Genomic DNA, 20948 nt, shown 5'->3' with positions numbered 1-20948 from the left:
ATCAGAAGGACTATCATGTCCTGAGAGACAGCATAGGGGCACGATAGGTGTTAGCCATGCTCCTGCTGGGGACACTGTTCTTGTTTTGCATTTGCCCTTGCTAGCTGTATGGCATTGAGCGAGTTATTTCCTTTTTCTGGGCCACAGTTCTCCATTTGTAAAATGGTGTTGGTGAAGGTGCCCACCCCATGATATTGCTCTGAGGATTACTAGAGAGAATGCACACAGAGGGTTATGAATGACCTGGCCATAGATGTATTCTCAGTGGGATCTGCTCAGATGGATAACCTGAGCACTCTGAGTTGACCCCTACATGATGTAGAAAGGCACAAGACACCACACTGTACCCCCATGAAGGTGTACACTTATTATCTGTCAATTGTTAAAAAAAAAGTTCTATTGCTTCTGGTATAAATTTCTCTTAAAATAAGCTTGGAGACTACCCTAGAACCTTATATTGTGGCTGACTATATATTTTCCCTGAAAAGTATTTAAAGTAATCCCCCCAATGGTTACTGTAGAATAAAAAGAAAATTAAAATTTGTGAATGTATCCAAACGTCAGCTTCTTTGTGGCTATCTTTAATTTTTTTTACTGAATACTATAAATTTATACGCTTCTCTCTCCCCCCAAATTGGTATAATATGTACTTTTAAAACTATAACTGGAATAATAACACACTTCCTTGCAATAGAATAGGCAGTAGGTTTTCACTTATACCTCTGACTTGTCTAATTAGATTCAGTCAAAGGTCCTTGCACTTATGGGGGTGCCTGAACCCTGTTCCTTCCCCCCAGCTACAGTTGTGCCATTTGGGGTGTGAAGGGGCACCCCAGCCTCCTTTCACTATGTGCGTGGTGTCAGTGGGTGCCTGATAAAGTGATGCTAGCAAGATCATTGGTGTAGCTGTGTATTTTTGTTGCAAAGGTATTTTAAAGCTTTTTGAAATTAGCTTTATAAAAGGGTAACACAAGGAATCCTTGTGGTGGTAGATACGTATACATGCACAGGCTGAAGATTGTACAGAGCTTCATGTACACCTGGTCAGATACACACACACACACACACACACACACACACACACACACACACACACACTGTAGGTAAAACTGGGGAAATCTGAGGAAGATGCATGGATTGTGTCAATGCTGTATTCCTGTTGTAGTATCATGTGATAATTTTGCAGAATGTTACCATTGAGGGAACCTGACTCCAGGGTGTGCGGGATCCCTCTCTAATTTCTTACAACTACATGTGGTTACAAGTGACTGGCTGTATGAATAATTACAGTGATCTTGGTTCACAAATGGAGCTCTAAAGGTTTAAGTGTAATCTCTGATTAATGTAATGCTAGAGAAATAGCAGCTCTGAAACTTATTCTAGAAGAACATCACATCTATGCAGGAGGAAAATTAACTCCTGGTGGTAGGAATCTTCACATAGGATTTCTTGTGCCCTGGAGCTGATGGACTATCTAGGGCAATTGGAGCTGGACTTCATCTACATTAAATTAGATTCTGGCTTAAGCCTACTCTTATAAATATCCTTTGCCAATCTCTCCCTGGCAACTCTGTATGAGGCAAGGGAAAGGGAAAGGCTCAGGCCATGAGTATCCCTGCAGCAGGCAGGAGGTATCCTGCCATGGAAGTGCTGAATGGAGGGCAGGGGGCAGAGGGCCAGGCTCCTGGCTTGGAGGACTCAGTCTGGTCGGTTTCAGATTCAGGACCAGATTTCAAGGTTCCTCCTTAAGCTAGAAAATCATTGCAACAGCTCAGATTTCTCTGAGCTCATTTGCTAGGATGATCTCTACTTGCATTTAATAAAATATTTAAAGACCTATTGAATTCCAGTTACAGTTTGCCATTAGTAATGCCCCTGAATATGAGTTACTAATACACTTTAATTCCTAATGCCTTGCATGGGCTATTACTGAATGGGCTGGACCACTAAGAAAGCATCCACTCCTAACAGAATTATTCTCCAGTGTTTTAGTTATGAAGCATTACTAAGAAGTTTTATTTAGCACCAAAGTGACAAGGTTTAAGAAATTTGCACTTTGGCCCTGAATCCATTTACATTCACTCCGTCCCCTGTAGAAGAAAACCTGTGCTACCTTCTCTGTGTTTGTTGAACTGCAAATCAATTCTTTGCCACTGATTTAAAATAAAACAACTCTGAGGTTTTGTGTTTTTTGTTTGTTTGTTTGTTTTTTGGCACACTTCTTTCCTTGCACAACCCTTTTCTTCATTAGAAGGAGAACAAAGACACATAGTCCTAAAGCAGCTTGTGAGCCCCCTCTGTGACCACAGTGAAGTGTATGTGTAATGAAACCACAGTGTGTGTGTGTGTGTGTGTGTGTAGCAGCAACAGCAACAATAGTAGTAGTGTTTTTAAAAATATATATATATATCACCCTAGTTTCCTGGTATGAACGCTGGTTGCGTAGGCTTAGAATTGAGGCCATTTGGGAAGAAGGGGCCTGTGCTATTATGAAATTACCAGTTTAAGGTTGTTGTTCAGTAATTAAACCAATTGCTGCTTCCTGAAAGCTCCCGTTCTCTCCATGTGAATCTGTACAGTCAATAGGCTCTGGATCCTATGGGAATTATGGAAATTGATTCATGGGAGCTGTGCTGCTGACCTCCTCCCCATTCACTTCAATTTGCTGAGTCTGTATGGGGCCAGACCCTCTTTCATTGCCACCACCAGACCTCACCTTGAAGTCAGGGCTTCATAGGAACTCCATGACAACTCTCCTTGTCACAAACCTGGGCTTCCTCAATGGAACTGGGACATGAGACCCCTGGGGTGCTGAGTACAGTGTGGGTTGAACCCAGCAAAATTCATTATCCTTCATGCCTAATAAGCAGAGACAATTCCAGGGCCAGTGTTTTACATGTACCATTTGTTGGGTGGGGTTGTGGCACCACAGTCTCAATGTGACTTCTGTTTCTTACAGTTTTATGTGCTGAAAGAGTTGGCCAGATGACTAAGACATACAATGACATAGATGCTGTTACTCGACTTCTTGAGGAGGTGAGTATTCAGGGGAAGACAAAAAAGGTTGCTTATAATTGATCGATCGTAATTTATATTGATTAGTGCAAACGTTACTATTTCAGCAGGAGTCCTAGAGATTGGCCCTCTTGGGGTATAATTTAATGGCTTTACTTTTTGAACTAGTAGTTATGTAGCTGACCTTGGTAGCTGCAGTTTTCTGCAAGTGTTTTAGGTTTTTAAAGGAACATATCATTGACACAAAATATGGTAGCATTCAGATACTTGCTAGAATACCCAGTTTAATATTTGAGAACCACTAAAATATATTTTAAATCCCAAATGTCAGAAAAATACATGATTGTCCCTGTCTTTCTAACCTATTTTAAGGTTTTGCTTATATCAGGCTAGTGTGATATTACAGTGTCAGTGTGGGAAGAAGTAAAATAAGCGTGGCAAGGAAAATCTAGAGAAGTGGCTTAGGATTAGGCAACTACTTGAGGACTGGTTCTCAGTTTCTTCTGAGCATTCCATTGGCAGAGAATTGAGGTCCGAAGGCCTCAGAAAAAGGAGCGTGACACGCGCATCTATAGGCCTCTCCTAGGCTGGAGCAGGTAGGGTTTTAGCTAGTATTTGCTAAGTGCCCCAAATATCCTAGCACCACTGAATCTAGCCTTTAGTGAACAGATGCTGGCTTTTAGATCTGTGTTTCTGCTCTAGACTCCAGAATGACTTTGGGCTCATGACTGTTCATTCACATCTTCCCTGGAAAAAGAGTAGAAGGGATGGGAGACTGAAATCATTGCTACCATTTTTGGGGCACTGGGAAGACAAGGTTGAAACCTGGGTGGGACCTGGGCCAGTATGGGGGGGGGACCCAAAGCTTTTGCAGTGACTCTCTGTTCTCCCTGTTTCCTGTCTCTGTCTTCCTGTGTTTCTCCCTTCTGCACAACCAGCCTCCCCACACCTGCCCTGCAACACACTCCTGTCTCCTTCTCTTGAAGGGGAAGTTGCAAACTCTTCAGGGCCATATAAATGATGTCAGGGTTTGTTTCTGTGTGACTGGGCATGGGGGAAAGCATTTTGGGGCCCTGACCTTGTGCCTTCTGGTGGCATCCAGAATCGCAGCCATCTTGGTGGTGGCATTGGCCATGTGGCAGGTTCACATGGTTGGGCCCAGGGGACTTTTTAAACCTTAGATATAATAGATCTTTGATGAAATATCTGTTTCTTACTATTTGGGATAAAACTGAACTGAGAGCTGAGTGTTTTCTACAGGCCATCTCATTAATTCTGTAGTAGCTTTCAGAAGTTGATATTGCTGTTTCCTCCATTTTACATGGAAGGAGCCAGAATTCAGTGGGACAGGCACCAAGATTACTTGGCAGATTCCCAGCCCTGCCCCTTAGCCCCCCTTGCCTGGTGGGTCTGTTGCTCTTGACAGTTTTGTTTGCTGGCCCATTTAGTCTTTGTTAATACAGTTGTCCGTGGGACACTTACTTGGAAAATGTGACCAGGGCACTGCAGCCTCTGGGTGTGCACTGCCAAGGTCCTTGCTGAGGCTTGTGTGAGCTGGCAGTGCTGTGTAGGTAAATGCTCCACAGGGCTCCTGCACTCTGCTAGGACATGCAAGGACCACTTTTATTTTTTCTTTTTACTTTCTCTCTCTCTCTCTCTCTCTCTCTCTCTCTCTCTCTCTCTCTCTCTCTCTTTTCCCCTTCCCTCCCTCCCTCCCTCTCTCTCTTTTTTGTGTGTGTATGTTGAGGAGGGCTCATGGTTTCAGAGGTCTCAGTCTCTAGATGGCTGACTGGGCCCAGGTGAGGCAGACCATCATGATGGAAAGGTACAGAGGAAGAAGCAGCTCCTTGGTCACAAGAAAGTAGAGAGAGCGCAGGATCATTTCTAAGGAGCCAAGGACATAAGTTTTTTTTATGTAGATACTTAGTATCAAGAATTCATTTTCCAGAGGCTGGGCATATAGCTCAGTTGGTATATTACTTGCCCTGCATGCACCAGGCCCTGGGTTCAATCCCCAGCACCACAAGAGGGAAAAACAAACAAATAAATAAGTAATTCACTTTCCCTCTAGTTTATTTTCTGACCGAATGTTGCTATATGAAGAATATAGTCTCATATTTTTTAAAAATTGAGTTGCTGGAAAGAATATTGGTAGGGTAATTTCTTCACATGAGTGTTTCATTGTGGCTTCTTTTATTTTTAAAGAGTTATCATGTTTTTAGTTTTTTTTTAATATATATATATTTTTTTAGTTGTTGATGGACCTTTATTTTATTTGCTTATTTATATGTGGTGCTGGGAATCTAATGCAGTGCCTCATGTGTACAAGGCAAGGGCTCTACTGCTGAGCTACAACTCCAGCCCAAGTTATCATGTTTTTATCTCTGTGTTTTATAAATAGCAACACCATTTTGTTCTTGCCCTGATAAAATCCCAGATGAATTTACTACCTTTCTCTGGAAGCATTTGGTTAAAGTCTAGCTGCACAAGTCATGTGACAGCTGCACCCTGCTGTGCTTTTCACTGGCCTTTGCCTCTGTTTCCTCTGCTCATTTGTGTTGGTTTGCATGCTGGCCACATGCAGGCTGGTGCCAGGGAGTTGCACAGGATGCTGAAGCACAGCCCTTGAATGTGGACTGTGCTCCTGGTTTAAGGGGAGGAGGCTACTGCAGCTTATCCTGGCTCCCTGCTGTTGGGAATATACCTTTGGGTAGAGCTTGTCTTGTCCCTAGTTCTGAGAGAGAGAGAGAGAGAGAGAGAGAGAGAGAGAGAGAGAGAGAGAGAGAGAGAGAGAGAATGTGTTCCACTGTCCCCTTAGTCATGCTTTTATCCTAAAATTAGTGAATGGGATGAGTCAGCTGCTACAAGAGGGAGGCAGGCTGTTCCTTCTCTAGTGGGTGCACTGTCAGTGCAGGGTTTTGTTGCAAGACCAAAGGCTGAGTCCAAGCAGCAGTCTTCAAAAGCAAAACAAAGCAAAGCATAGCCAAAGGGAGGGGGCAGGCAGTTAGAGCAAGCTCCACCTTGCCTCATTTCCCATGTGGTAAGAGGATTAGGTTTTCCTAATAATTTACTACTTCCAAGGGCCTAAACTATTTGTAGTCTCTTATTCTCTTATGGTTTAATCCACTAGTCATTTCCTAGCTGTTTCCTGAATTTAGAAGCAAACATTTGTCATATGATAATTGGTAGTAAGAAATGGGAGCTTTTTTTTTCCCCATCTTGTGATTCCCTCCAAGGAAACTCAACCAGCCTGATGCATTAGTAAAACTAGAGCAAAAAAGACCAGAGATGCTATAATAATTTTGGAAGTGTTTTTCATTTCATCCATAAATATTTTTACTGTAATTTCCTGCTTTTTTTTTTTTTAACCAGCAGAGAATGTTCTTTGTGATGACTGTAGAGATAAGGTTTCCTGTGTGCAGATGCCAGCCCTCCATGGGGCCAGGAGAGGCTGGAGGCCCCAGGGCTGGGGTTGGAGGTGTGAATGCAGGGCAAAAGCCTTCCTTGTTGAGCTACCACTTCACTTGTCCCCCCCCCCCCCCCCCCGCCTGTTTCCATTGCTCTTGGGTGGTGGCCCTCAATACCCTAGGAAGCCATCCCTCCTTCTTTGGGTTGCCTGGCAGTGCTTTGCCTAACCTGCCTTCAGCATTGTAATTTTTGCTCAATTTGTCTGCAGGGAAACGTGCAGACAAAATGTGGCTGAGGTGTGCAAAGGGTCTGTGCTTGCTGGGGCTCAGCAGCCTGGAAAGCAGTGCAGAGCAGGGAGCCAGAGAGTGAGCTGATGGGCATTAATTAAGCACTGTTGGGCACTCAGTCTAAGAGCTTGTTCTAGCAGAGAAATTTAATAGACTCAAGTTAGATTTATGGAGACTTTGCTTCACAGAGAAGTGTCCTTTGTAGTGCAGTTTTAGCCAAATGCAAAAGAGCTGAAACCCACTTGGACTGGGTGCTGAGACATTGGAATTCTGCACCTATTCCCTTGCATACAGTTCTTTGAATTCTTTCCCTTAGATACCAAGTAAACACAACTGTTGAGTCTGAGAATTGACAAAGGGATGTGAGATAAGGAAGCTTCCTGGTAGATGCTGTGGCCAGCAGGAATAAATGCACAGAGATGAGCATCTAGATGGATTGGGCAGAGCCACTGTGTCCCCTTGGCTGCATGGGAGGGTCCTTTCCACATGTGCTGAGTCTCTAGGTGGTAAGGGAACAGTGGTAAGGGAACTATTTCTAAGATGCTAGAAATAAAAACTGTATTTTCCTTTTGTCATACAACTTAGTCATAAAGCTAGATTTTTTTTTCCCAAGGCGCTCTCAGCTAGCCTGCCCCCTTCCTTACCCTCCATTTAACAGACAAGGGAATTGGGCCACTGGGATGTTCAAACTGTTGTACTCAACTTAGAGTAGGGTGGCTCACCTGGGAGCAGTTAAACTGGTGACCAGTGCCTGCTGTAAGAAACACAGCTTAGGGACCAGGATGTGGCTCAGAGGTAGAGTGAGTTCTTAGCATGCACCAGGCCCTGGGTTCCATCCCCAGCACCAAAGTAAAGAGAAAAGGAATGAGTCTTAGGTTTTTGTCCCGGTACTCATACAGGTAAACATGTGATAAACAAAAGTTTAAACGTGGAATAGTGCCCTTATCATGTGCATACACTCTGGTATTTTTCAGTTTTGTGCTATTGTTTTGAATTCAAAACAAAATGCTGGTAACTGAATGATGACTAAAATGATATTTCAACCCACCTAGGGGTCATAAGATGTGTTTCTAAACAACTAACCCACAGTGTTCCTGATGCTGGTGAAGCCAAAGCCATTTGCCTCAGGCCACATGGGTGGTTAAGAAGTGGGTGTTGGAGCATAACCTGGGACTCCTCTCCAGCTTTGTTTCTTCTCCCCCAAACTACAATGTTTCCATGCTTTTAAAATACTGGCGAACAGAATAATTAGTGTAAGACTGCTACAAAAATGTGGTTTCCCAGAGCCCCCTCTTCTCATCATCCCCTGTCCCCACCTAGCAGTGACAGGTGGAGTATGACCATAGAGGCAAGGATGGATGCTGTGGGGATCATGAGTGTGCACTCAGGGAAGCCATTTGTCCATCATCCAGGACATCTTTCTTCTCTCATAGACAGTCCTGTCTTTATGTGCCACACTGGATTTTCCAGCGTGTGCTGCTCTGTCTAATTGAGGTCATTGACCAAACCATTAGAAAATCCTGTGTCTGAGCACATTGCTTCTAAAGTAGGGCAAATGTGTGCATCATCTCTGCATTTTGAAAGACTGTTGTTTGTTTTTAATAGAGCCTACATAACCTCTCCTAAGCAAAACACAAAATAGCCAAACAAAACAGATGTAGTTGTGTCTCAGATTGACTATAAATATTTTTGTTTCATAGGAGGCAAAAATAAGGAACTCAGTGCATTCCAGCCTGGTAAATGGTACAGAGGCTGCCCCCCTGTGCCAGATCTCAGCTGCATTGTGAGAGCATTTTAGAACTTCTTCATTCCTCTTACAAAGAGTTATTGGTGTTTCCATGTGCTGAGCCCTGGCATTACAGCAGCCCAGTGGCAGGTGGAGAGAAGCTTTATCAACGATTGCACAAACACCAAAAGCAGTTGTGCAGAAGTGTCTTTGGAAGCATTTTTCCCACTGTGGGAACAAAGATTTGTTTTCATCACATCTTCAGGCTTCCCTTTGGTTGCTTCATGTCTGCGTAGCTCTCGTACATACATGGGCAGAGTTTACTCCTCTTTAACAGGCGTCAAATGCTGACACTGATGGTGAATTATCAATTCTTTTGTTATTGCTGGATGCCTTTGTTTTCCTCACTTGACATCAAGCCCTAATGGCTCCTTCAGGACATGGGGGTATTTTTGAATCCTCCTTCTCCCTCTTGCCTTTTGTAGAAAGAACGGGATTTGGAGTTGGCTGCGCGGATCGGCCAGTCGTTGTTGAAGAAGAACAAGACCTTAACTGAGAGGAACGAGCTGCTGGAGGAGCAAGTGGAACACATCAGGGAGGAGGTGAGGCACGATGGACTTGGGAGCAAGGTGGAGGGAGATGGGTTGGAGAAGCCACCCTGAGGGAGCACCCAGACCTGAGCCAGGGCTCCTGTCAGAAGTGGCCTCCTGGAGGCCGGAAGCTGGTGTCCTGCAGCTCTTTCCTCACACATCATGGACGGGTCTCTCAGGGTAGGCACAGTCCTTAGTTAGTAGGCCTACAGTACCCTGTCATGTAGGCAGGCTGGGCTACAGGGAACGGCCACAGTACTCACCTTCTCAAAGTGCAGACTTCAACCTCAGAGCTGCTCCATGCTCAGCAGAAGCACATACAGGCCAACACAACAGCAAGTGAGCAGAAGGTGGCTGGGCCAGAGAAGGCCACCTCCTGCTGCAGGGGAGGGTGGTGACTGGCATTTATCCTTGTAATGTAATATCATATGTATAGGGAAAAAAATTAGCCTATTGTTTTCATGGAAAAAAACCCTGTTATTTTCATGATGCCCATCTTGGCTGGTGACTGTCAATGGCTACAGGAAGGGCACAAAATGTTTTGACTTATTAGACTTATCCTAAGAGGATGAGAAGGATCCACACCTGTTTTCTGAAGCCATGTGGCGTGGCCAGGAGGAAGGAAGCAATGGTGTAAGCCAGAGCTTCTGGAACAGGAGTAGGAAGCTGAGAGTCAGGCCCTTGTTTCCTGTCACCCTATTTCCACAGTGAATTTTGACTGTGAAATTTTGACAGTTTTTTTTTTTTTTGAAAGGAAGCTTCTCTCTTATTTTTCTATCAGGAACTTCCTTATTGGGAGTGTGCGTCCTTACCTATGTCCCTAAGATGTAATCAAATTTTCTTCTCACTGAAACGATTCCCAACCTGGGCAATTTTAATAAGATGAAGTTGAGTTGTCATACTATATGAAAAGATTTAATCCCAGGCTATCTTTAAAGATGGTGAAGTAGAATACTGTTGTGTTCTAGGAGAAATAAAGTTGACCCCTGTCTTCCCTGCCCCTAGCATCGTGACCTGAAGTTGTCCTCCCTTCTCTTAGGTGACCATGAAGAAAGTGTGGGGGTTAGCCTGGGACCCTTCTTACAATTTTTCATTTTTTAATTGTTACACTATATTTATACTTAATGGTGGTATTTTTTGTTAACACATTCTTACATGCAAACAGTATAACACTATAATTTGGACAGTATCATTTTCCAGTATTTCCCTTTCCCCTTTTCTCCTTCCTCCCCTTGGTCCCTTACCCTTTCCTCTACAGATCTTCCTTAGATTTATGTGAGATTTCTATATACTTTCTTTTCTTTTTTCCTCTCTAGCTTCCACATATGAAAGAAAACATAAAGCCCTTGACCTTCTGAGTTTGGCTTATTTCACTTATCATGTTCTCTAGTTCCATTCATTTTTCTGCAAATGAAATATTTTCATTACTCTTCATAGCTGAATAAAACTCCACAGAATAAGTATACCACGTTTTAAAAAATCATTCCTTGTCCATTTATTGATGGACATTTAGGCTGCTTCTATAGTTTTCAGACTGCAATTTTGTTGTTGTTGAAACGAGGGATTGAACCCAGGGGTACTCTAACACTGATCTATATCCCTAGACCTTTTTATTTATTTCTTAAGTTTTGAGACAGAGTCTCATTAAGTTGCCCAGGCTGGGCTTGAACTTGTGATCCTTCTGCCCTCAGCCTCCCTAATAGCCACCTCGCCCCTTCTGGGCAGAGGAACATGCCACTCAGGAACCAATATATCACATTACCATTCTTTCATGGAATTCCTTACCACGTATAAAGAATATCCTATTTTCTGGGATTGGAAATGTTTTGTCCCCCTGCCTTGGAAAAGCTTTGAGTTTACAAAGTATAGCATGTTCCTTTTTGGCACATCATTGAATGATCAGTCTAGGTGTTGAAGACTTTGTGTATATAATAAATTGGCTTCTCCTCGGGAGAAACAGTTCACTCCCTGTGTTGGGTCGGAAATTGGACTTAACCGTAGACCTCACATCAAGTTCTAAATAAGAAAGGAAACAGAGTTGCACTATTCTTTTTAGTACTGATTTCATGTTCATCAGTACTAAATATTGGAAGGGCAAATGAAGAGTTTTATAGCAAAAGTTTTTTTACTTTAAAACCTGAAATAAATCTCCATGATTTGCCAAACCACCATAGCAGTAGTTGTGTGATCAGTTCTTGATAGTTGCTCTTTTCCTCCTGTATCTGAAATTTCTGTCTAGGGATTGTTGAGCACAGAGCAAGGACTGACCGAGAGTGTCCAGGAGCCCCATGAAAGTGTATCAGTCACCAAGTGGGGCTGTGTGGGCTTCCAGGTAGGGTGGACTGGCTGCTTACGGCAGCCCACCAGAGCTGGCACCTCCATGATCCTGTTCTGAGTTGGATTTGGTTCCAGCAGAAGTGAATGGCCTCTTCTTTCATTTGGTAGTGTGTCCAGCTGGTCATCTGACTACTTCCAAAGCCCAGAAGTAATCTCATGTCCTCCATCATCACTCTAGAGCCTTCGTGTCCCTTTTCTATACCAAAATTAAAATTATTAATTTAGAAAAGGAGATATCTGCCTTCAAGCAATGGATTCCGTTTTTCTTAAGTGGGGTCAGACTCAACTCTTAGAAACCCCTATTTTGTTGAGTAGCACATAATCGATTAGTGTCTTCATTTTCAACGGGAAGTTTGTCTCAAAGTAGTAAGTATTTGAGTACAAGGAGGATATTATCACCTCTTAGAAAGCAAAAGGTGGGCCTGGCTCTTGTCTGTGCAGGTTTCTCAGGTCCGCCATGAGCTGTCCATGAAGGATGAGCTGCTCCAATTCTACACCAGTGCTGCGGAGGAAAGTGAACCGGAGTCTGTCTGCTCAACCCCGTAAGTCACCTGAGGGCTGTGTTTCTGGGGGCCAGGGCACAGGCTGCTGTTGATGTCATTGGAGTCACATAGGCAGGGTCACCTCCACCAGCAGCACAGGTCAGCCTTCCCCAGAATAAGCATCTTTAAGTGCCTCAGATGGATTGATTTGTACTATTTTTGTGGACATAGAAGGGCAGGTTTTAAATTTTCCTCTTACTGGGTCTTATTGCTTACTTATCAGGTCAGTTGATTTGCTCTGGCATGTTAAGATATTAAAAAAAAAAAAAAAGGTAGTGGGCTTTGCTGTTAAAGGAACACAGGGTTCTGAAGCCAGAGGTGCCATGGCAGGTCCTTGGGACAGAAGGTGTAGGGGCTGTTCTGAGAGTCAGCAGAGCCCTGTGTGGAACTCTAGAACCTGATGGCCTGAATTCAATCTTAGCTCTGTGACTTAACCTGCATGCTCCTGGCCACGTTACTTAATTTTTGTGCTGTTTCCTCATTAGTAAAATGGAGCTACTAATAGCAGTTAAGTCATAGAGTTCTAGCATCGAGTTAATACATGCAAAATACTTAAAGCAGTTCTTAGAACATAGAAATGCATCCTAGATATCAAATAAACCTCCAGGCATCCCAGAATTGTGTTGGCTTTGTGTAGATTCCATCCCTCTGAATTCTGAGGTAATGTAGCAACTGCAAATTGTGGACAGAGGGGTGTGCACTGTACACTGGGGTGTTATTTTCCTGGGCATTAGGGAGCAGTCTAATTGCAAGTCTCACAAACTTTCTTTGAGGCAGCCCTTCTGGGTCTCCAGGTGGGGCTGGCTAGGTAGTGGCGGAGACATCACCTCCCCAGATGGTGAGTGCACTTTCTCTCCCAGGCTGAAGAGGAATGAGTCGTCCTCCTCAGTCCAGAATTACTTTCATTTGGATTCTCTTCAAAAGAAGCTGAAGGACCTAGAAGAGGAGAACGTGGTACTTCGATCCGAGGTAAAGTGCACTCCCTCCCTGTCCTTGTCACCCACTGGAAGGGTGGTGGCCCTGTTGGTTGTATCTGGCGAGAATAGCCACAGTTACAGTGCTGTCCTCAGAGGCCACCATCTCTGGCAGAACCACGGAGCCTGGGCTCGCTGGGCATACTCAGCAGACAGGCCTCACCCCTGCACTGGACACTGCCTTCCCAGTGGCTGAATCCTGCAGCATGTGGACTGAGAAGAGGTGCAAACCTCTCCTCCTTCACCATGGGGTCTTTCCACGGTGTTCTTCAGCTCTGGTCTCAATGTGTAGGAAACGACTGAGAGTGGGGGTGAAGCCGGTTTTCATGTGACTGTAGTCAGATTGGCTCCAAAGAAACAGTGCCTCCAGAGCCTGGAGACATGTTTCTTGAACAGTTAATTTAAAAAGGTTGAACTGAGGCAACTTGGAAACTCTGCTTTAGAGAGTTCCCTTTGTTGGCAAGGTACTACGCTGGCACTTTGCTTATGTCATTATTATAATTTTTAATCTTCTACAGCAAGGCTGCAAGTTGCTTACTTTGATTCTCATTTATAGTGAGAAAACCAGGCTCCAGGCTGCTAAGTGTTTTGATATCTCAGGGTCCCACAAGTCTGTAGTAAGTGACAAAGCCAAGATTTGGACATTTATGTGACTCTCAGCCCACACTTTTCCTCTTCACCTACTGCCCTTCTCTAAAAACATGGATGCATAAAAATTTAGTACTGTTTGTCTTAATTAGCAGTGGGTTTGTGTTCTCTAGCCAGAGGGATGATGTCAGGTTCAGGCTGTGTGCCCACCTAAGCTGGCCCTAGACTCCCTTGAGCCCCTTCAGTGGGGCAGACTATCTGTCACCTTGAAATTGCTGCGCATTGGAAACAACCTAACAAGATGCTTTTCTGCAAATCCTATTCTTGTAGACTTCACCTCTTCCAGCTCTTCACTTCCTAATGGAAACAACCCTGAGTGGCCAAGATTGCCCCATTGTGCTCTGCCAGCCAGTGGCTTAGCCAATTACAGGCCCAGTGTTTCCCATTCTGAGTCTAGCACTGCCTTTCCAGCCCTTGGGAGATGCCCCAGTTCTCAGTACCCAGCAATCCCACCCTCTGTCAGAATCTTACCTAAAGTCAGTGAGGGAATCTGATCCCATCTATAGATTCTCACTCTCCTGCCTTTGTTCTCAGAAATGTAGTATCTATCTCTCCACGGCCAGGATCAGAGGGCTCTGAGACACCTTTTCTCAAACTGCATCATTTTCATTGGGCCTTCAGATCTCTTGCTGGAGGAAGCTGACCAGGGTCCTGGGATGGCTCTTAGGTCTCTAAATTTTCTATATTGGACCATATTCTGAACACAGCAGGTTTAACTCCAGCTCAGAACCTCATAGTTCAGTGCCTGGCACAGAGTAGTGATAGAGTGTACGTTAGCTTCATATGATGTGTGCTTATCCTTATCCTTAGGATCTCCACACCTGGCTTTTTTTTTTTTTTTTAATGGTACTGGAGATTGGACCCAGGGCCTTATTCATGTTAGGCAACCACTCTACTTCTGAGCTTCAGCCCCAGTCCTGTGGTTATCCTTAGAATGCATGCCATAGGCAGGGCAGGGTCTTAGGCACTGTGAGAGCCACAGCAGTGTCCACATCTATGAGCTGGACAGACAAATGAACAGGCAGACCCTCCTGTAGAATCTTACAGAGCTTGCTGTGTGTGGCCCTTGGGTGCTGGCTTTGTGTGGCGCCATCTAGTGGTGTGTGTTTTTCAATTTTCTGCTTTGAGAGTGTCCCCTTAACTAAGTAGGAAATGTTTTGTACTTGAGGGCCTAACTAATGACAGGTGAAGAGATACTGACCAGCACTTCCCAGACTCAGGTTTGCCCCTGCTCCATGCCTCGCCCTCGCACGCATGGCAAGTCACAGTGCAGGGTGAGTGCTGGGCCCTGACCTGAGCCTTTTCTACAGGCCTGCCAGCTAAAGACAGAAACCATCACCTACGAAGAGAAGGAGCAGCAGCTGGTCAACGACTGTGTGAAGGAGCTGAGTATGTCCCCTGCCCACTCACTCCCAACCCCCATCCCAGCTTCTACTTCCTTTTATCTCCCATTGCCATGACCCAGTGGCTTTGTATCGTCCTTGATGAAGAGCAGGCTCCCTGCCAGCCTGAAATCAGTGAAAGGAGACCTGACCTTGTATGGCACCCCCTCCCCATTTGTGAATCGGGTTCCAGGCCATTAACCATATATTATCTCAGTTTCTTCTGAGAGGGATATTTAATTTTGACTTTCTGCTGGAATATTAGAATTATTAAATGCCAAAGTTAGGCTCAGATACAGAAATCTGGCTTGAGAATGTGAAGAAAACTGCTTTTTAGTGATTTGATTTATGAAAATTGAGGCCCGAGTTCTCAGTTTTGCAAATAAGTACTCCCCTACCATTTTCTAAATTGTAAGTTTGCAAGGTAAGATAAAAGGGCAAATAGAATCTTTTGCATTTCATCAAAATACTAAGCAAATGAACCACACCCCATGTTTAAGTCTTAAAAAATGGGTTATGTCTGAATAGGAATGAAAACCAAAGGGAATTGTAGTGTGCATCAGCAACTGAGATTTCTAGAATAAGGTACATGTAGCAGGGCTTCCTGTTGGTGACATGGATCCATTCATGTGTGGAATGTTGAGATTTGGCCAGATGCACCATGTTTGGGGTGTCTCCTCCTGGCTCACTCCCAGTGCCTGCCTGATTGGCTCTGAGGAGACAGACTTGATCAGTGGGGTTAGGCCCTTCCACCAAGCCCAGGATGACAGCCCATGGGAAGATCATGTCCCTTCTCATGACTGACTGAGTCCCGAGAAGCCACTTTGCTTCACCATGGAAGAACACAGTCACTATGCATCCCTTCATCATGTACCCTCTGTACTCCTCCCCATAAAGATGGGTTTTCATGTGTGAATCACCAGGAAACCACTCTCTCTGGTCTGTGTGTGTAGTTTTCTCTCCTACTCTTTGTCATTTCTTTGTCAAAGGGGATGCCAACGTGCAGATTGCCAGCATCTCAGAGGAGTTGGCCAAGAAGACTGAAGATGCTGCCCGCCAGCAAGAGGAGATCACGCACCTGCTGTCACAGATCGTCGACTTGCAGAAAAAGGCAAAAGCTGTAAGGCTTCTGTCACTCTGGCTAACACCACAGTGGTTGTGCCAAGATGGGAAGGGGCCATTACTCTAGAAGAGTGTGTGTTGCCCCTTTGGAGAAAAAGCTTAGTGGATTCAGTAATAAAATGTCTTGTGGCCCTGAGTTGGCAAAGGGTCTTTTCATAACCTCTTACCTCCTGAGTATAATCTACAGATTAATAGAATTCATCAAAAAAGGTGCTGCAGGAATTCATTAGAAGCTAATATACTGGCCACAGTAATTATGCTTGACAATAGCCTGTGGTTGTTCAGTCTCTTAGTGCAATCCCAGCACCCAAATTTACATCAGCAGGAATTGGGTTACTAGAGTGGAGCAGCCTTCCATGAGTACATCCTCCTCTGAGTGTGACATTCCTAGATGTGGCCATGCTAATTAATTAGAGAAGTAACATTCCTCCAGAGGCCAGAGGCCAGAGGCCACGGTAATGAGAGTTACTGTACTTACAAAATAAGAAATTTTTCCCTTCCTGTCCAATTCTACTTTCTTCTGCTTCTACCACTCTATGTTTTCCTTCCTCCTCTTTTCTTAATGGGAGGTGGTATTATTATGTCTCAACACTTCTATATGATGTGCTCAGGGCATGTATTTGAAAGTGTCTAAGTTACCAGTTCCCCAGAATCCAAATTGAGACCTGATGAAGCACAGTGCTCTTCATCCAGAGGTCTCCACTTTGAGGTAGATTCACTACTTTGATGAGCTTTGGGGGTGAGGATTGGGGTTCACTCTGTGGTCATGAAGAGTTATACAGATGATGTTGGGTAGTCAAAGGGTGGACTATTGTAGACATTACTTGTTGTGTGTCCATTCCTCATTTATTGTAATTAAATGGATTTCAATTCTTATTTTTTGATGAGCTCAACTAAGATAATTTACAATGCAGTTATGACTGTCCTTGTGGTAGTTCTGGCCAATGAGAAATCCCATGGGAGGACATTATTTAGAAAATAAAATAATTTAAAGTTGTTGTTGATGTGAAGTTCTGAACTTTAATTTAATCACCTGCCTAGTATTCGTTTGGACTCAGTGCACCAAGTATGTTGTGCAGTAGAAGTAGCCCCTTGAGGATTAAGTGAAATGGCAAAAAACAGTTTTGTTTCCTATATGAAACCTTTGCTGTGAGAGGCTAAATAATTTGGGAAAAATGAAAAGGGGGAAGAAAGAAGCAGAGAGAGAAAAGAAGAAAGATGGAAGGAAGGAAGGAAGGAAGGAAGGAAGGAAGGAAGGAAGGAAGGAAGGAAGGAAGGAAGGAAGGAGAGAGAGAGACTAGCTTCTAGAAAGCAGCCTTTACCTTGGAGGTAGGGAGTGGAAATTGGACTGTAAGGCCTTCAAAATTATATAATACAAAATTTTACTCCAGTTTGAGATAACACATTTCATTGTAGAAAGGGGATGGGGTCCTAATGGATCAGGTAATGAGGGGAAGTGTTGGGCTTCTCTGGTGTCTACTTACGTGTCTTTGCTGTGTTTTAGTGTGCAGTGGAAAATGAGGAACTCGTCCAACACCTGGGAGCTGCCAAGGATGCCCAGCGGCAGCTCACGGCCGAGGTGGGTGTGTCTCCCTTACCTCTTGAGGGCTTTTGGTTCCAGTGGAGGTAGAGCATATTCCCTTGACAGGCTTTGTTCATGTCCATGGTAACAACTGTTTTTATTGTTGGTGTTGTTGTTTGTACTAGGGGTCGAACCCAGAAGTGCTTAACCACTGAGCCACATCCCCAGCCCTTTTTCCTTTTCATTTTGAGACTGGATCTCACTAAGTTGCTGAGGAACAACTGTTTTTATATTGAATTTAATATAGCTTTCACCTCGGTTCTGCACCTGCTCCCCCTGTTGCTGGTTGTGAACACAGGGAGGCCATGTTCCACACCAGCCCAGGGCCTGAGACCTGCTAAATCTTGGCTCTGTAAATGCTCACCAGTGTAAACCATGCAACATATGGCTTGAGAGGAGCCTGTTCAAGGATATGCCTTGAAGCAGGGTGTGCTGGTTTGCTTTTCTGTTCATTTAAGGTTGTTTTATCCACGTTGCTCATTGTTGGTATTTTAGGAGATTTTTGAGACTGTAGACTCACTCTAAGTAAAAGTTAAAGAAAAACCAATCTTGAGAGTTTTTGCCATTTGGCCAGCAGGGCAGCTGTTCCACACTGGAGGCCTGGTTAGATTGCATGTGTGTTTCTGGCTCTTGTGGGGGGCATGCGCACGACTCCTCATGAGGTCCTGACCCTCTGCATCTTTCCTGGTCTTCTGTAGCTGCGTGAGCTGGAGGACAAGTACGCAGAGTGCATGGAGATGCTTCACGAAGCGCAGGAAGAGCTGAAGAACCTCAGGAACAAAACCATGCCCAACACCACGTCCCGGCGCTACCACTCGCTGGGCCTGTTTCCCATGGTGAGCTGGTGCTTTCTTCCCAGCACCCCTCTTCCCACCCACAAGGAGGCTTGTCGGGTAGGATGGCCATGGTGCCTGATATTGTGAGCACTGGAGTTGGGCGTTTATACTTAGCCTCTTATTTCACAGTCAAGGGCAAGTGAGGCCAGTAGATGTCTTCTTAACTGCATAAGACAGATTGTTGCTTTATTTTCCATCCCTCTAAATCTGTTGTCTTTCCTACTCCTGCCATTAAAACATAAATTTACTATGAACTTGATTTACTTAGATGTATTTTCTACGTGACTTTTTTTCCTAACCTTATTAAAGTATGTGTTATTTCTTTTGGCTCCAAAAGTACATTCCAGAATTCTTAAAGTGCCATACAGTTCTGTTGGATCTCTGTATACTTATGACTCATTCTCTTGGTGACTTTGGGTGTCTGTGATCTCTAAACAACTTTTCTTTTCTTGTTTTGTTATTTTTTTTTCATACTATTTTCACACAACCTTATTTCTTTAGCCCCACTTAATTTGTTTCATGTTGGGGCTTTAGGGGGAATGTGTTAGAGAAGGGGATTTGTCAGGAGGTTAATCTCTCTGGACAGCATTAGGGTTAAGCTCCTTGTTTGGTCATTTCTACATTTCTACATATCTCAGTTCCATGCTTCTCTGGGGATCCAGAGAGGGCCTCCCTGTGCGTGGGCAGCTGAACTGGTCATGGGGACATTTGAATGAGTCCCTCTGCTTTGGGGGCAGGAAGTTGGGAGGCCTGGTTGATGTCCCCCAGGTGAAATGCATGTCTGGCCATGAAGACCACTTACCCACGGGTATGGATGTAAGAGAGGAAACATCACAGATTGAGAGGAAACCACTTGCACACCCTCCTGCCATAACCAGGATCAAAGGAAAGCATCTTAAAAAATAGTTTACAAAATGCTCTGTGTTATAAGGGGATTTCCCACCTTTTGAAATTAGCCCACGTAATTAATGCATCTTCCTTTTACACTCCCCCCAAACACTTGCAAATAAGTTACAGGCATTATGACTCTTTTCCTCCTTAACATTTAAATTTTTTTTGTAGTTGTAGATGGATAGAATGCCTTTATTTTATTTATTTTTATGTGATGCTGAGGATGGAACCCAGTGCCTCATGCATGCCAGGCAGGCACTCTACCACGGAGCTACAGCCCCAGCCCTTGCCTTAACATTTAGCCTGTATTTTCCAAGCCCCATAAAGCCCAGCACAGTGATTATATCCAGGACTAAATTGTTTGTTGAATAGTATCTAGCATACACCATGCTAGGCTAATCTTGCTCTGAAGCCCCAAAGAACTTAAACCAGTGAGGGAAATCTGGACCTGTAGCTTAGATCAGCAACTTGGGGACCAGCAGCTCAGCAAAGCATAGCAGATGAGACAAATCCAGGAAAAGGAAGCAAGAGAGGATCCTGGGACATGAAAGGCAAGGAGGAATCCATCAAGATTTCCATGCAAGCCATTAAAGAGGAGATTTCTGAACTACAGCCAAAGGTTTAAGGACCTCTTTTTAGAAGAGAAAGAACAGAAAAGAGATGTGTTGTTCTTCCACACCCGAAAATATATAAGCCCACATTCCTCCTCAGGGCCTCTATTACCTGGGACACGAAGGCCTTGAATAGCTGTAGCAATATCCAACCCCTGCCTCTCCTGGGTACCTGATCCTCAACAGTGGGGTCTCCTGCCACCCTCAGGCCCCAGAAAAAGCAACTGTATTGTATTCTCAGCTGTTCTGGTGTTCTGCAGAAACTGGAACCGACCAGCCAAAGCAGGTAAAGTTGCAGGGCTTAGGAACCAGGTAAGTAGGCCCCATAGCCCATCAGCTGTGGTCTAGTCCCTGGTCCCTGTCAGTGGCTGTGCTGTCAAGGATGGAATCCCAACCCACCATAATTGTCCCAGGGATAAAGAGGGAGGGCTCAGCCAGATATCAACAGCCAGCCAAACCTCTGGGGCTTTACAGACATATAGAGTGCCACTTCTCAACTCTCAGTGATAACTGGTTGGTCATATTTTGCATTTTTATCAATTCATCATGAGTCAATATTTTTATAAAATACCATAACACCAATTTATGAGAAAAAATAAAATGCAAAGCAAACTATAATATAATATCAAATTTTAATTGGATTTAACAGACATTAAATTGCATTTTAAAATATAGGAACAAACATAGGGAAAACTGAAAGCATTATGAAGACAGTCCCCATTAATCATTGAAAATGTGCCTAGGGCATTTAGTATGGAGACTCATTGTTAAATTCAACATTCATAGATCTGCAGCTATAACTAACCAAATAGTAAAAAGATAGGTAAGTGGTGATTTTCTGTACTAAACACTGAGACCCGCTTTTGAATGAATACTGTTTTATCAGTATTAAGGTTTATAATATAATAAATGAGTATGATTCTTTTAATTTATTTTTCAGCTAGCTCAGGTTGATAACCGCGCCATTTACAAGGGATAATGTATAAGCTTCTCAGCT

General features: G+C 44.0%; 1 protein-coding gene across 1 annotated transcript in view; it reads left to right on the top strand.

The window, feature by feature from the left end:
• Positions 1-20948, top strand: part of LOC144375026 (trafficking kinesin-binding protein 1-like) — a 79078-nt gene that overhangs the window by 12586 nt on the left and 45544 nt on the right. The window contains exons 2-9 of the mRNA XM_078038062.1: positions 2960-3036; positions 8922-9038; positions 11805-11905; positions 12766-12874; positions 14838-14916; positions 15899-16029; positions 17536-17610; positions 18312-18449. Coding sequence (XP_077894188.1) covers positions 2986-3036; positions 8922-9038; positions 11805-11905; positions 12766-12874; positions 14838-14916; positions 15899-16029; positions 17536-17610; positions 18312-18449 — 801 coding nt within the window. The 5' untranslated portion in view covers positions 2960-2985. The remainder of the gene's footprint in view (positions 1-2959; positions 3037-8921; positions 9039-11804; positions 11906-12765; positions 12875-14837; positions 14917-15898; positions 16030-17535; positions 17611-18311; positions 18450-20948) is intronic.

The sequence above is a fragment of the Ictidomys tridecemlineatus genome, chromosome 2 (genome assembly GCF_052094955.1).
Source record: "Ictidomys tridecemlineatus isolate mIctTri1 chromosome 2, mIctTri1.hap1, whole genome shotgun sequence".
NCBI classification, from domain to species: domain Eukaryota; kingdom Metazoa; phylum Chordata; class Mammalia; order Rodentia; family Sciuridae; genus Ictidomys; species Ictidomys tridecemlineatus.
This window is presented reverse-complemented; position numbering and strand designations above follow the sequence as displayed.